General features: G+C 38.2%; 1 protein-coding gene across 6 annotated transcripts in view; it reads right to left on the minus strand.

The window, feature by feature from the left end:
* The window catches only part of FOXN3 (forkhead box N3), a 133,660-nt gene that overhangs the window by 9,419 nt on the left and 110,428 nt on the right, over positions 1–13,813 (minus strand). For 4 of the 6 annotated variants that reach the window (XM_018082441.3, XM_018082440.3, XM_018082444.3 and 1 more), the window contains 2 exons: positions 8,191–8,299; positions 661–684 (listed from right to left, as the gene is read on the minus strand). In XM_018082441.3, coding sequence (XP_017937930.1) covers positions 661–684; positions 8,191–8,299 — 133 coding nt within the window. The remainder of the gene's footprint in view (positions 1–660; positions 685–8,190; positions 8,300–13,813) is intronic. The other 2 variants (XM_018082442.3, XM_008923676.4) reach the window with 1 other exon arrangement.

Raw genomic sequence — 13,813 nt, forward strand, 5'->3', positions numbered from 1 at the left:
GTAGCTCACTAAAAGTCACATGCTACTAATTTTCCATTAAAAAATAATCTATTTGTGCTCCAAGGAAACAAATACAGGACAGAATGGGTGGGAACTCATATGGGATTCCTACTGACTGTTAGCAAACAAGGCTTCTAATGGATGGGATTTAAATCAAGATGCCCATTTTTATGTTATTAAATCTATTTGTTAGTTTGTACTGAAAGACTGTTAATAAAAGGAAAGCTACAGTTCCATGGAGCAGCACAACCATGTGCCAATAAGACATCCCTGATTTGCCCGAGTCCTGAGTCTCTAGTGTTGCTTTTACATAAAAGGGTTATAATTTGGATTCAGGAACTCTGCCCATGGGACTTACTCTGGATCCCAGTTCTTTCAAATCAGCATAAAAACAGAATGAAATGCCTGGGGAGTACAGAGGCAATGCCCCAGGGGAAGGTGTACTACTATGGGGTTAGCATCCCACAGGGAGTGAACTGCAAACAGGGATGCTGATAAAGAAAAACAGAAGTTCACAGAAAGGTGCAAAAAAGGAATCACTTTAAAAAAAAGAGGAGGAAAGGAAATACCAATACACTTCAGAAGAAAGGCTTCTATAGTGGAACTGGTCAGGAAATGGGCAGCATTTGCATCTCAGAAAAATCTTTAGGTTTCACTTACATTTTGAAAGATTTCCAACCAGTTCTGCTTGAGGAAATAAAAAAGGAAGAGAAAGTTGTCAAGGAGAGAATTAGCAAGGAATATTTGCAGAAATAAAAAAGTTACACAGGCAGAGTGTTTTAGGATATTCACATCAAAAGTCATGTACCCTGAAAGGAAATTAATCTAATCTGTATCTTGATATGCAACAGCTCAAACACAAGATGAATTACTTGTAACTGATATTAGTAGATTAGTAAGAGCTGAATAAACTAATATCTAAACCATTCAAGTTCCATACGTGCTTCTGAAACATTCTAAAGCTTTACATTGCTTTTATACAATCACATGTTCACTAGGAAATGAATCTGTGGTCTACTTAGTTCAGTCTGGATCAGTGGACAGAACTCCCCTGGGTTTCAGGAGACAGATTTTGGCTAGCTAAATCTATTTTTGCTCACAGTTCTAGTTGTACCTCTAAGTTTGTTACTTAAACAGTAAAAGATTTTTAAAACATGTGCCTGCTCTGATGCTTGGATTATTTTTAAATTACAGAAGGGAAGAAAAGGTATTTAACAATCCTGTGCTTACTGTAACAATGAGAGGAAATTTATTTTGAGTAATACCTTATTTTTCCCCCATTTTTGTTCAGAACTTTATGTCAAAATTTCCAGAAACTGACATATTTTCATGTTTTAAAGCAGTGGCTTGCCCTTTCAGAAACCTCCATGGGACAATCTCTAGATCTTTTCATCCTGCTGACGTGGACATTTTATTTGCTTGAGATCTGAACCCAAAGCACTGTGCACAGATTCTTTTTAGAATATTTCCATTTGAGTGTAGCACAGTGACACAATCCTCAAGCAGTGCAGAGGTAAATTTGGACTTTTGAAAGTCCAACTTCATTCCCATTGTTGATGGATAAGAATTCTGCTACTAATATAATCAGAAGTCAGATGGGACTCACAGCAGCTGGATCTTAAACAGTAAGGAAATAATGTCTCTCACACAGTGTTAGTGCCTCTGCCTTTCAAAGAGGTCTTCCTCAGGATGAGACAAAGGTAAGCCTCTGTCATTTTATCAAGAACAGATAGATCTTAAATTTCTCTGCTAGCTTTGAAAAAAACAAAAAAGACAACCACATTCTGTCTGCAAAACGGCAAAAAGTTTTGCTGAAAAATACTTACTGTATTCCACCCTTGAGACAGGTGTATTCCTTTGACGAACACAGAAAACCTATGTGGATTTTAAATATCACCTTATTCTACCTCTGATCCTTCTGGATGACAGCTACTGTGGACCCATAGATGACAGTTTTGGTATGTAACTGGAAATACCCAGTTAGAAGATACAAAGAAAGCAGTACAGGTAAGTTGGGTTTGCAGATTTTGACAAGTTCCAGGTTTGCAAAAAAAAAAAAAAAAGCGCTCTTCTTTTATTTCAAAGGGAAATTCAGGACAGTCAGAACTTTTGGCTACAGGTAGTTGAACTGCTTCTTAAAACCAGTACACACCAGCAGACAGGAGGATGAGCAAGCATATGGAAAAGTAAGTGCTGCTCACTTTCTGTATGATGAGATTCTGTCAGGGGTTATTGAGTTGAAAGTCAACAAGTTGCTCACACTAGTGACAGCAGCTCTTACAAAGGTACTTCAGAGCATAATTGTATACAAAGGACCACAGTAAATGTGAGTCATGAACTGCCAGCAGTATCAACAGCAGATCTGAGGTTAAGCCTCTGCATTTTGCAAAGAAAGAATTTAATGAAGTCAGTCATTGTTATTGTCCTTCAGTTACTAAAGGATTCCTTTGGCTCCCAAGGATAACTCATCCTGCCTCTTACAGGTGGAAAGGGGAATGCAATGCAACAAGGATGACTTGGGGTTTGTTAAGCTGATCATGACAGTAATAAGCAAGAGCATTAAGAAGAGGCAATTAAGAATTTATAAAAGAAAATACCTACCAATTTCTTTATCTAAGTAAAAATAATCATTCACAGATAATATAAGTGAATGATAATAACTGTACTTATGCTTTGGCATCTATTCTGCACATGTTACTTAGGTTTGGTATACTTAATCACTGCTTGAATGGGAGGAAAAAATAAGCAAAAATGAAGCCAGCATGAAAAATAAAATCACGATAATTAAAATTACACCTGAGGAATAATCTAGTAATTGCCCTATAAATTTAAAGTGAAAATAATCCTAAATAACAATCTTTCATCTTCAAATAAAGTTAGGCACAAAATTCTTGTCATGCCCCAATGACCAGGAGCTGCATAAGGAACTGTGGCATTAATAGCAGAACAGGTATTTTAAAATCTACTCATGATTTGCTCATAGGTAAGGTTTGTTACTGTTGCATTTTTGGGCGTTTTTTTGATTTCTTTTTTTTTTTTTTTTAATTTTTTTTCTTCCCCTCCCTCAAAATCAAGGAAGAGCAGTAGCTCTGCCAGTGTGGATGCACTTGCTTTCCCTAGGAAGAGGGAACATTTTATCTTGGAAACCTCAACAGAATTTTTTTGTGTGTGTGTGTTTTTTTTTTTGTTTACTGAGGGAAATTCCCTGGGAAGCTTGTTTGCAATTTACAGATCATTGTGAAATTCCTCCACAATGTTGGTGTTTAACCCCAGCCAGCAACTAGTACAATGCAGCTGCTTGCTCCTCCCAGGTCCAAGTGGCACAGGGAGGAGAATTTGAGATAAGAATACTTTAATAATTGAAATAAAGTAAATAATAACAACAACAGTAACAATGATGTTGTTACAACGATGACAATGAAAAGGGAGGAACAAAGAGAGGAATAAAACACAAGAAAGACAAGGGATGTACAACACAATTGCTCACCACTCACCCCATCCCCTAGGAGCAACCAGCCCCTCCCAGCTAACTCTCCTGGTTTATATACTGAGCATGATGCTCTATCGTATGGAATATCCCTTTGGCCAGTTTGGGTCAAGTTGTCCTGGCTATGCTCCCTCTCAGCTTCTTGTCCACCTGCTCACTGGCAGAGCATGGGAAACTGAAACGTCCCTGACTTGGGGTAAGCTCTATTCAGCAATAAAACCATTATTCTTGCACTAAATCCAACACACAGCTCTGTACCAGCTAGTAGGAAGAAAATGAACTTTATCCCATCCAAAACCAGGCAGAGAAGCTACAAATGTTTGGTGAGAAAGAAGAATTGCAAAAAAAAGGGAAAACCCCCATGTAATATCCCATTAATTTTTATTTTTAACCTGCAATAATTTAAAACCCAAGATATTTCTAACAAACACTACCAAAAGTAATCTAACCTATTACCTAGGCATATGTAGCATATAAAGAATTTTTTTTAAAAAAATTACCACAGATATTTTGTAAAACATCTTTTGCAGAATAACCTGAACCAAATTACAAGGCCTGTCCTAAACAGCTGGTGAGATTCTCTGTGGGGTGAATTTCTCTCAACCTCCCCTCAGAGTGGATCTGTCCACATCAGGCAGATGTGGCTTAGGCTGAGCAGTTCTACTGCACTGCAAGGACTTTGACATAGTCACAAATCACTCTCACACTATGGATAACCAGAGAAAATCACAAACATCATGGTGGAGGCTGTCTGCTGAATGTACTGAAATTGTAGTTCCAACAGTTCTAATGTTGGATCACTTTCCAAACGTGTGCTCTTCCCAAGGGCTGATGTAACAGGTGATATCTGACTCAATGGAAGGTGATTATTTATGATAGAACTTCTTGCACCTTGCCAAGACATGTGATGGCAGATGAACTTGCCACTTTGACAGACTGTGCCTACTAAAGTGAACAGAGAAGTTCTGCTAGGAAAACAGTTAAAAAATATTTTTCAATGGATGATGATAGAAAGAGGAAGAGCTCACCTCCAAAGCACAACTAACTTCTTGCTGCATGTAAAGAAATACTGGCTTTGCCTGCTTTCATTGAATACCTTTGTAAGTTAATATTTTCTTTTCTACATATTCAGATTATCACTGCATTTGCTTTTAGATTCTCTCAGGGAACTGTATGGGGATATGGTCTGCCAAAAATATATATGATGGATCTCATGTTAGAGACATGTTACACGCTGTGCAGCTTTGAAGCGTTATTTTTCCCTGCTGTCTTTGGGTGGGTCTTAGACTTGTCAGCCACAACATGGAAAATATGGATGGTAAACAAGCTAAAAGCGGTGTGAATAAAGTAAATAAAAAGCTACTGTCAAAACACATCCAATTATGCTCTGCTGTGGAGATTTAACACCAGAGGATGATTGTCAAAGTAAAAATAGTGTGGGATGCCTTTTCCATTTGTAGATTAGTTTGGAATGAAAGGCCTATTTGTGCAATTTAAGGCAAATGCACTACAAAATAATGAAGCTCTCTTTATTCTTTATTCATGAAAAGTCATGTTTGTTAAACACATTTCAGTAGGGTTTTTAACCCGAAGTACTTAATTCAATTGTACTTTATTTTATATATAAAAATATAAAGTAATTACATGTAATTACGAGGGAACAGCAACACATTGATACCTTGTGCAGGAACAAAATGCATTCAGTCACACTGTCAAAGATGAATAGCACAGTAAACCTTCCAACTGATGGGAGCTAACACATCAGAAATCACAGATTTCAGCATTTTAGTCCAGTGCTATGTCTTTGGTCTCCTTTCTGAATAACACGAGTCAAAACACTCCTCATTACAACTGTGAACTTAATCTAAGACCAACCTTTTTGTTATTCTGTTTTGGCATTAATGACACTGCACAACAGGACAACATACTGCGAGTTATATGCTCCAGTTTGGGGGACAACAAAACCAAAGAACATTAAGATATTGAGGAAATAAACACAAAATTAAATAAATAGCTCAGACAGCAAGGAAGTGCCAACAGAAGACCAGCACCTTAAAAAAGAACCTGTAACTTCTACACATGGTAATTAAAGAAAAACAGTTAAGAGGTGTAATTTATTATGCAACAATCCTCTACCAAGAAAATGCTACAGGTGCCCTATATGAATGATGAAAACTACCTTCTTTAAGTGGCTTTAGGCCTTTCATTTACAACACCAAAGGAACTCTTCTCAAGAAAATACACGCTTCAGTAAAAACTTCTTAGAAAGAAGTTGTCTGGCTTCTCAGTATATAGCCAGAGGCACACAATTTCTGCAGAACTGTAACAGGAGACTGTACCACCGCCCATGCCTGCCCAGACCTCCCTCCTGGTGAAAGCTAGAAGAGGAAATCAACTTTCCTGCACCTAAACAGGTCTGAAAACATCCCCTGCCAGCCTGACTGGAGCATCGTCCTCTATGCAGGAATGACAGCTCAATCTGAGCAGTACTCCCACTCTTAACTGCAAAAGAAGGCTGCATGGATGCTGTGGTAAATTCCCCCTGTTGCACACTATAAGCAGAAGTTATTCTCATGAGATGCCATGAAAACTCAACATGACAGGTCCTATTTAGCCCTGTGTATCTGAGGAGAGGGATAGGCACCAAGAAACAATGTCATTTTTATAGTAACTGATAACAGAAATATCTAGAAATATCTAGACCAGATGATGTTCTAAGAGGCACTGTGAATCCAGATTGATCTTCTTCCTAAAGAAATTCCGAATATTATTATTCCTGAGAGAAGCAAGGTAAAACTGCCTGTACAACTCTGTTGTAGAATCCCCTAACTTCTCAAAAGCTTTCAAGCCTCTTGTCTGTGCCAAACCCTGCCTTTCAAGAATTAAAAGAGGGGATATTGCAGGAGCCTTTAAACATGAGCAGACATCATGCACACTAGGAATATATTCATAGCAAGCTATTTCTAATACTGCCTAAGGCTGGAGAACAAAAAGAATTAGAAATGTCTGCATTAACTAATTATAAATGATTTTCTTCGAGACAGAGCAAAAAGAACATAAGCAAGGGAGGGGTAAAATCCCTAATTTCCCAACTCTACGTTAACAGGTAGCTGGTAAAGATCCTGTTCTCTACTTGCTGGGAAAAAACATAAGAAATAGTCCTCTGAAAACACATGAAATTTAACTATATACAGATTTACAGCACAGCAATATGAGGATGCCTATACAGAATTAAGTTTTCAAGTGGCCTGGAAGTAAAACAGTTCTATCTCCTCCTTGAGTCAACCCTGATTATGAAACAGGGTCTAAGCGGGAAATGCAGATAAACTCTACACAGAATATTCAGACCACTATGTCCTCCATTTAGCTTGGACAACCTCATAAAAATGATATATAATTAATGACCCAGAAGTCCCACAGCTCTGCAATCCCCACTGGAGCAGAATACAAGTCCTGGGTAAAGCCAGTGGCAAAGCTGATACAGAGGCTGACCTCTGCTGCCAGCAAGGCCTGGCTGCGGTAAAGCCAGATGGAGGGAACTCCACAGAATTCTGGAGGATGACCCTTGGGGTTGCATCCCTTCAGCCTAGCAAATGTGAAAAACAGCTGAAAAAGTTGCCCATCAAAAAATATGGATTTTATTTCAATTAGTGTCTTCCCCTCTATGCATTTTAAGCATCAAGAGTACACGAATGTCACAGGCTCTCTCTGTCTCTCTTTCCATTTATTGAAATACTGCACCCAAAGGGCTAGACACTGATTCTGAAAAGGGATAAAAAATTAAAGAGTAACTGAGTATAAAACCCCAAGTAAATAATAATGAAATAAGAGCTCTCAAGATACTTTATTTCACTGCCTTGCAGCCTTTTCCAGAGAAAAGAGGATGTAATTGGAAAAGCCCAGCAAAGCGGGGTCAGCACTAATTATGAAACCCCACCCAGAATACCCCACTGCCTGAGCTGAAATAGCTTTTGCAGATACTGAGAGTTCTGAAAGAGAAGGGCACTGGCAGAACACTTGACCAAATTCATCTCTATTGTTACTGACTGAAAATGGAGCTACACCTGAGGCAAATTGTTCTTCCACCAATAAACCAGTACTGCTTTAAGCAAGCAAACCACGGAACCACAGTTCTTACTGCCATCACTAGATGTCTCTTACTGCCCTGCTTCCTGAGATAATTGAGTATCTTAAACAGCATTTTACCCTTGAATGTTTCGGTATAACCTTGAAATAAAACTTTAGTGAAAGAAACACCCTCACAAAGACCCAAGTTAATAACAACATGACAGCTATGTGTTCTGATATCTTTCAGGGTTTGCTTTAATATTATTGATATTCTTCTCTCTGGTATTTAATCCAGGAAAAGGTCTTTAAGAAAAAGGGGTGGGGGAGCAGCAGGAAAAAGCATCTGCACTTAGAAAAACAGGCCACAGTAGGAGGTTCTCACTGTAAACTGTCTGTAATTTGCTAGTGAAAATAAAACTGCTTTTTACAAACCAGTGTGCAACACATATATGCCATGACTATGTTGCAAAGAATGATAACCCAAGAATTTTAGGTGGCAGAGTTTTATTTCATTTAGAACCTCAGAAGTATTAGCAAGCAGAAAAGTATCTGTTGACCAGAGCTCACATATATTTTTACACTTTCTGCAAAATACTAATTTATTTCATATGGATCCCCCAATGAGCCACTCTTACCTTACTGCGACAGCCATGCTTCCTATAGGGTTGATTGGCAATGGCCTGGCTCCAGGAAATATTCCTCTACTCAGTACTCGAGCTCCATTTTGTATCACTCCCGAAGGAACTAAAAACAAAACACAAAACAATTTTTCTTTGAAAAGAAATGTTAGAAAATTATGGGAGCACAACATGGAACTTAAGCTTTTCAGTGTACTGAAAAATCATTAGAGAGGCTTGTGCACTGCTTACCTTGGACATCTCAGCCTCAACTCTTCTGAGTGCCACGCTACTTCTAATGCTACTTTCACAGCAACCAATGAAAACATGACTTGCAAAAGCCACTGCCTGACCTAATTGCTGCAGATCATTCCTTGTACAATTAAATCACTTTTGTTTTGTAATTGCCATTCTGCTGGGAACACATGTGCTTAGAGTCAAAATCATCTATGAGAACAGATTAAACTATTTTGTCTACAAAAAGAAACAATGATCCTTTACAGATAAACAGAACATAAGTATTTCATTGCAAGAATACAGTTCATAGCTTTTTATCATCACAGTTTACTTTCTGAGCAGCAATCTCTTCGCCTCTGCCTCCTGCAAAATAAAATATTAACTGCAAACATGTATTTACCAGGAAGGGAGAGAGAAGAGGTTAAAAAGACATTATGTCCATGCCACTAATTAGCCCCTCTCTCTGGCCATCAATAACCTCTGTCACCCAGCCTGGCAGTACAGGGACGGGTCACAGCCCAGCCTCTCCCATCCAACAAATCACACTGATGCCACTGACACTGAACTGTGCAGGTAATGGCCACTACAGATGAGAGATTTCACTGAGGCCTTTTAACTTGGCTGTGTATCAAAAACTGCAGCTCTGGCCAAGATGATTTTAACCTGCAAGGCAGTACTTGTTTTCTACGCTATGCAGGTATATTTCTGTGTACTGCTCAGGCCAGGGCAGCCAGCCCTGCAGCTGAATGAATAGCAGAGAAGCACCACCAAGGCACCATCAAAGGAAGAGTTACCTTAGCAGGTCTCAGTATTTTCATCCTCCACTGTGAGATGCAGGACTACTGAATACAGTTCTTAGCCTAGGCACTTACGAGGGACTTACTTAGATGCAATGGCATTTGTTTGCACAGATGTTATGTCCCTTCAGGCTGGAGCAGTAACCTCCAACAGCCTGTACTCCAACTTGCATGTTTAACATTGGTAGCTAGCCAGTTTGGTCACTTTCTGTTTACTGTAAGTCATCATTCATACCATAACTTCCCATAATGGGGAATGTCCAAAAAGAAAATTATGATCATTACCCTGGGTATATTATTTTTAAACACACAGATATTATATAAACACATACAAGATAAATGTAAACCTTATCACTTTATATACACCCACAGAATTTATTTTTAAACAAATTACAAGGAGACTAGAAAAATTATTCAGCGTAAGAATCAACATATCCACTTTACATGCCCATCTTCAAATACTCACACCCCAAAATATTAGTGTATTCTGAGGCAGAGGAATATTGGCTCAGAAGTATATTAGTTCTAAGCTGCTGAGGCAGACTTCAACTTTGTATTAACACCAAGCCAGATCCACAACTCCCTTCCTGCTATCCTGGTGCTCACCTTGCTTTACTCCAGGCCACACAGATTATTTCTGGGAAAATAATTTTCTTTCTCCTGCTTGTGAGAGTACATCACTTCCCTGAACAAATCCTATCCCTGTGTTACACCCATCCTTCTAAGCACCTCTGAAGAACAGATCATTTATATTTAAGTCCTTAAGTACAGTCTCAAATGGCTAAAATTACAGAACCTACTTTATAACAACTTGGGTCAGCTTTCAATGACCAAAATAATTTTAAAATTGCATTTTGCTATTTATGCTTCACTATTTTGAACACTTTTCCCTCCAGCACTAGTTCATGAGAAATTGATAAAATTTTTCACTCAGGGGACACTATGATGCTTTCAATGCTCCAATGTTTGGGTTTGTAGATACTGTAGAACAATGTTATATTGCTGAAAACTCCAAAATCTGAATTCATTATTATTTGTTTCAACAGCACGACCTTGAGATGGTCGAAACACCAGTGTCATGAAAGAAAAGCAGCCTGCTCAAGGATATGGCTAACCTAAAATGCACAGATAACAGGTAAATTCAAAGCAACAGATAAACATGCTAAATACCAAAAGATCAATAAAAAGACATAATTTTCAATGGGCATAGTTTTTCCAACAAGCTTTTAAGAGGGACAGATTTTATACTGCACTACACAGTATGGTTTCTCTACATTTATAAAGTCCCGTTAAAAGAAATGAACCAAGAGTTTTGACAAAGATTTTGACCAAGAAAGATCTGGGACTTTTCTCTTTACTATGATACAAACCACAGAGTTTTATATTGAAATGAAATATTTATGCAAACGCACAGAACCACGTGTCAGTTAGCTATGGATATTATCTAAATATACACACTGTAAAACTTCAAAGCAAACATACTGTAAGTTCTACTGCAAAAAGAGAGCAACAGGCTCCTTGATGCCCAAACTCTTCTTTCCATGGTTACCATATAATTATCCTGGTCTGCTAGTAGAGTTAGCTGATGCTTATTTTAATCTTTTTCTTCTCCTATCCTCTCCTTCTGCCTTATTGACAAATCCCATTGCTTCTTCAAGAAATCCTGTTTGCTTCCTCCTCAATTCTATAGTCTCCTGTTTTTCTTTCTTTACCTTCCCTGAGTTTCCTTTTTTCCTGCACTCCTATATATATATGCATATGAATATATATATTTTTATATACATATATATATGTAATACACTTCCAAGTCTCACAACTTAGAACCTCTATACATTGACATCCTCACTGGAACCCATACTCCATGTTCCTTGACTCTTTGCAGGTTTCTAAGTCACGGTGTGCTACCCAGGAAACACTCTCTTCAAAGGCTTCACATTTAAAACATTCCCACCTCAACACACACACACACTCCACATATTCCCTTCAAGGATTAACAAATGTTTGAAAATAGAGAAAACATGGAAATTTGCTGTCCTCTGAAAATATCCATAAAGAGACAACTTGGTATTTTCTCCTGCCTATGAAATTCCATTCAGTGATGTCTGGTCTGTGCCATGTGCCACCACTCACTGAAAGGCTTCAATAGGACTATTTAGGGCAGAAGAGGCCTTAACTATGATTCCGGGATTCTAACTTTTCTTCGAAGTACACCACAGCTCTGTGTGCTGAAATCATCACTCAGAATTCAGTAACTATTTCAGCTTACAATAGCATTGTTATTGCCACTGATTTTTGGTTTTGTTTCCCCAAACTCAGCAATACCACTACATCACTCAGACAAAGAGAAAGGTGGTATGCAATGGATCACTGAAAGAGGACACTGGACAATGCAGTGTATCCTTTCAGTAAGTATCTAGAACCATAAAGAAAACAGCCCCAAACATCCCAACTTGCTAGTACATTAGTTTCCATAGCATTTTAAACCTAAAATGAAAAGCAGAATCAAAATAATTCAATGGCAAAAGGTATGAATTTCTAGTTACCCACATAACCAATGTGCCACTGTAAGACCGATCTTTCTTGCTTGTGCATCTCTACTTACAACATTTAAAGCATCAATACTCATCCTTCTCAAAAATAACAATTACAGAATTGTAAACTACCAATACATTGTCCCTAACACCCACACACTTTTCCTGCCTTTGTACAGGCTGTATGAAGATGGCTACTTATATCCAATTATTTATACATCTTTGTGCTTTTGAAGGGTCGTGGATTATTCACTAGAAATTACCTAGTGCTTTTATTCCAAAGATATATTTACGCCTTACAAGCTTTAATTACGTTTCAAATGCATACTTCAGGGTGAGGTATTTATATTTTAGATTGAAGATTCAAAGTGTAGAGGCAAGATAATTTACTCCAAGCCATTTCATCAATCACTGCCATCCTGGACTAACACCTTACATTCCAGACCTCTCTCTTCTAATGCTTCTTTAACCAACAGTACAGGCAGGTTACATGGTTCCTAATGCTTAGGCAGAAGTGTGAAATGTAATTTACACCTTTTCTGTGCAAGTGGCGAGAGCCGTTTATGTCTGAGATACTCAGCTCAAGAAAACAATGCAAAAAGACCTGTGTGTCTCTTTGATGAAGGTTTCCTCTTTCACAAAATGTTCCTAGTGAAATATAAAGAGTCTGAAACAACAAAATTGTTATTCACCTTTCAACTCTCATCACTGCTATGTTCTCGTTCTGCTCTCAGGAAACTTAAACCCAGGAAACACTTCCACTGGACTAGAGTTAAACTGTGTACAGAGAATATGCTGCATGAATGGAGAGATGATTTTTTGATCTTATGCTGCTTATGTCAAATATCAAGACTGCATCTCTGAAATTCTCCAAGGGGAAAAATCTGTCTTTTGTAGCAAACATTCATACTATAGTTTAGGAGAAAATAAAGTGAATGATGTCCAAGAGAACATATCATAATCTGAATCCATGAAGACACACTGTTCAGCCAGTGTTAAAAGGATCCAACAAAAGCCCTTCAAAAATCCAATGTTGTTTTGTAGCCTGTACTCAGGCTCTGTAGGTGGAAAATAAGTAGATGGCCATATGATCACTCCATAGTCAGAGCAGGACTGTCTTAATCCAGAGCATGGTCTTGAGTGCACATTAGCCGAGTAGAATATCCCAAACTATGGACTTCTTTCATCACATCCCTCAACAGACTGCATCCATAATCTCTTATTTGCAAGTTGTGTGCAGGTGAAGCAAGCTTCCCCACTCCAGCTGAGACAACCACCTCATCTAGGACCTTCACAACAATCAAAACCATGTCAGACTGTGTCCTTCCCTGAAGATTTGATCGTTAAACATAAAATTTGGCAAAATTGAAACGGAAAAGAACTCGGGAATTGGATTTTAGGGGTCTCAAACTACGACAAGGAGGAAATACTCAATGGATAAAGTCACCAGACACACTGACACCTCAACAGCTCAATAAAAAAGGAAACTAACTTCTTGGTTAAATGTTGGCACATGGAAGTTAAATATCAGCACTGAGTGAGATTTGCTGTCAAGGAAATGAAGAAGAAAGGGGTAACAAACATAACATGTTCTTTGTGTCATCTGGGAAACAAGCATACACTTCATTAAAATGTCCAGCTCAAGGTAGGCATTACTTAGTAAGGAAGACTGAATAGTATTTATTGAAAATGAACTTTAAAGAACTGGAATATGGGAGTGTGAAAGTATCTTGTAGGGATAGACTGATTCTTTGCTTCTTTTGTCATCATGTGGCACATGCATTTATCTCAGGGCTCCCTTCCCTGACCCATCTTTTGTAGCGCAGATGAAATTATTACAGACAAGAGGTACTGAATTTCTGCTAAAATGTGTCAGCTTCATGTATTTTCTGCCAAGCTTTCTTCCAGTATAGAGTTTAGCAGAGTACTTTATCTCAGGCTACAAGAACTGAAAATCGGAACTTGCTGATGATGTATAATTGATGGGACATCAGAAGTTGCCAAAAGCAAATGTTATCTGCCAAATGAGTAACTTTATTCACTTCAACTATCTTATCCCAGGCATAAATTTTATGC

The sequence above is a fragment of the Manacus vitellinus genome, unplaced genomic scaffold (genome assembly GCF_001715985.3).
Source record: "Manacus vitellinus isolate BGI_N305 unplaced genomic scaffold, ASM171598v3 scaffold_6_pilon, whole genome shotgun sequence".
Lineage (NCBI taxonomy): Eukaryota > Metazoa > Chordata > Aves > Passeriformes > Pipridae > Manacus > Manacus vitellinus.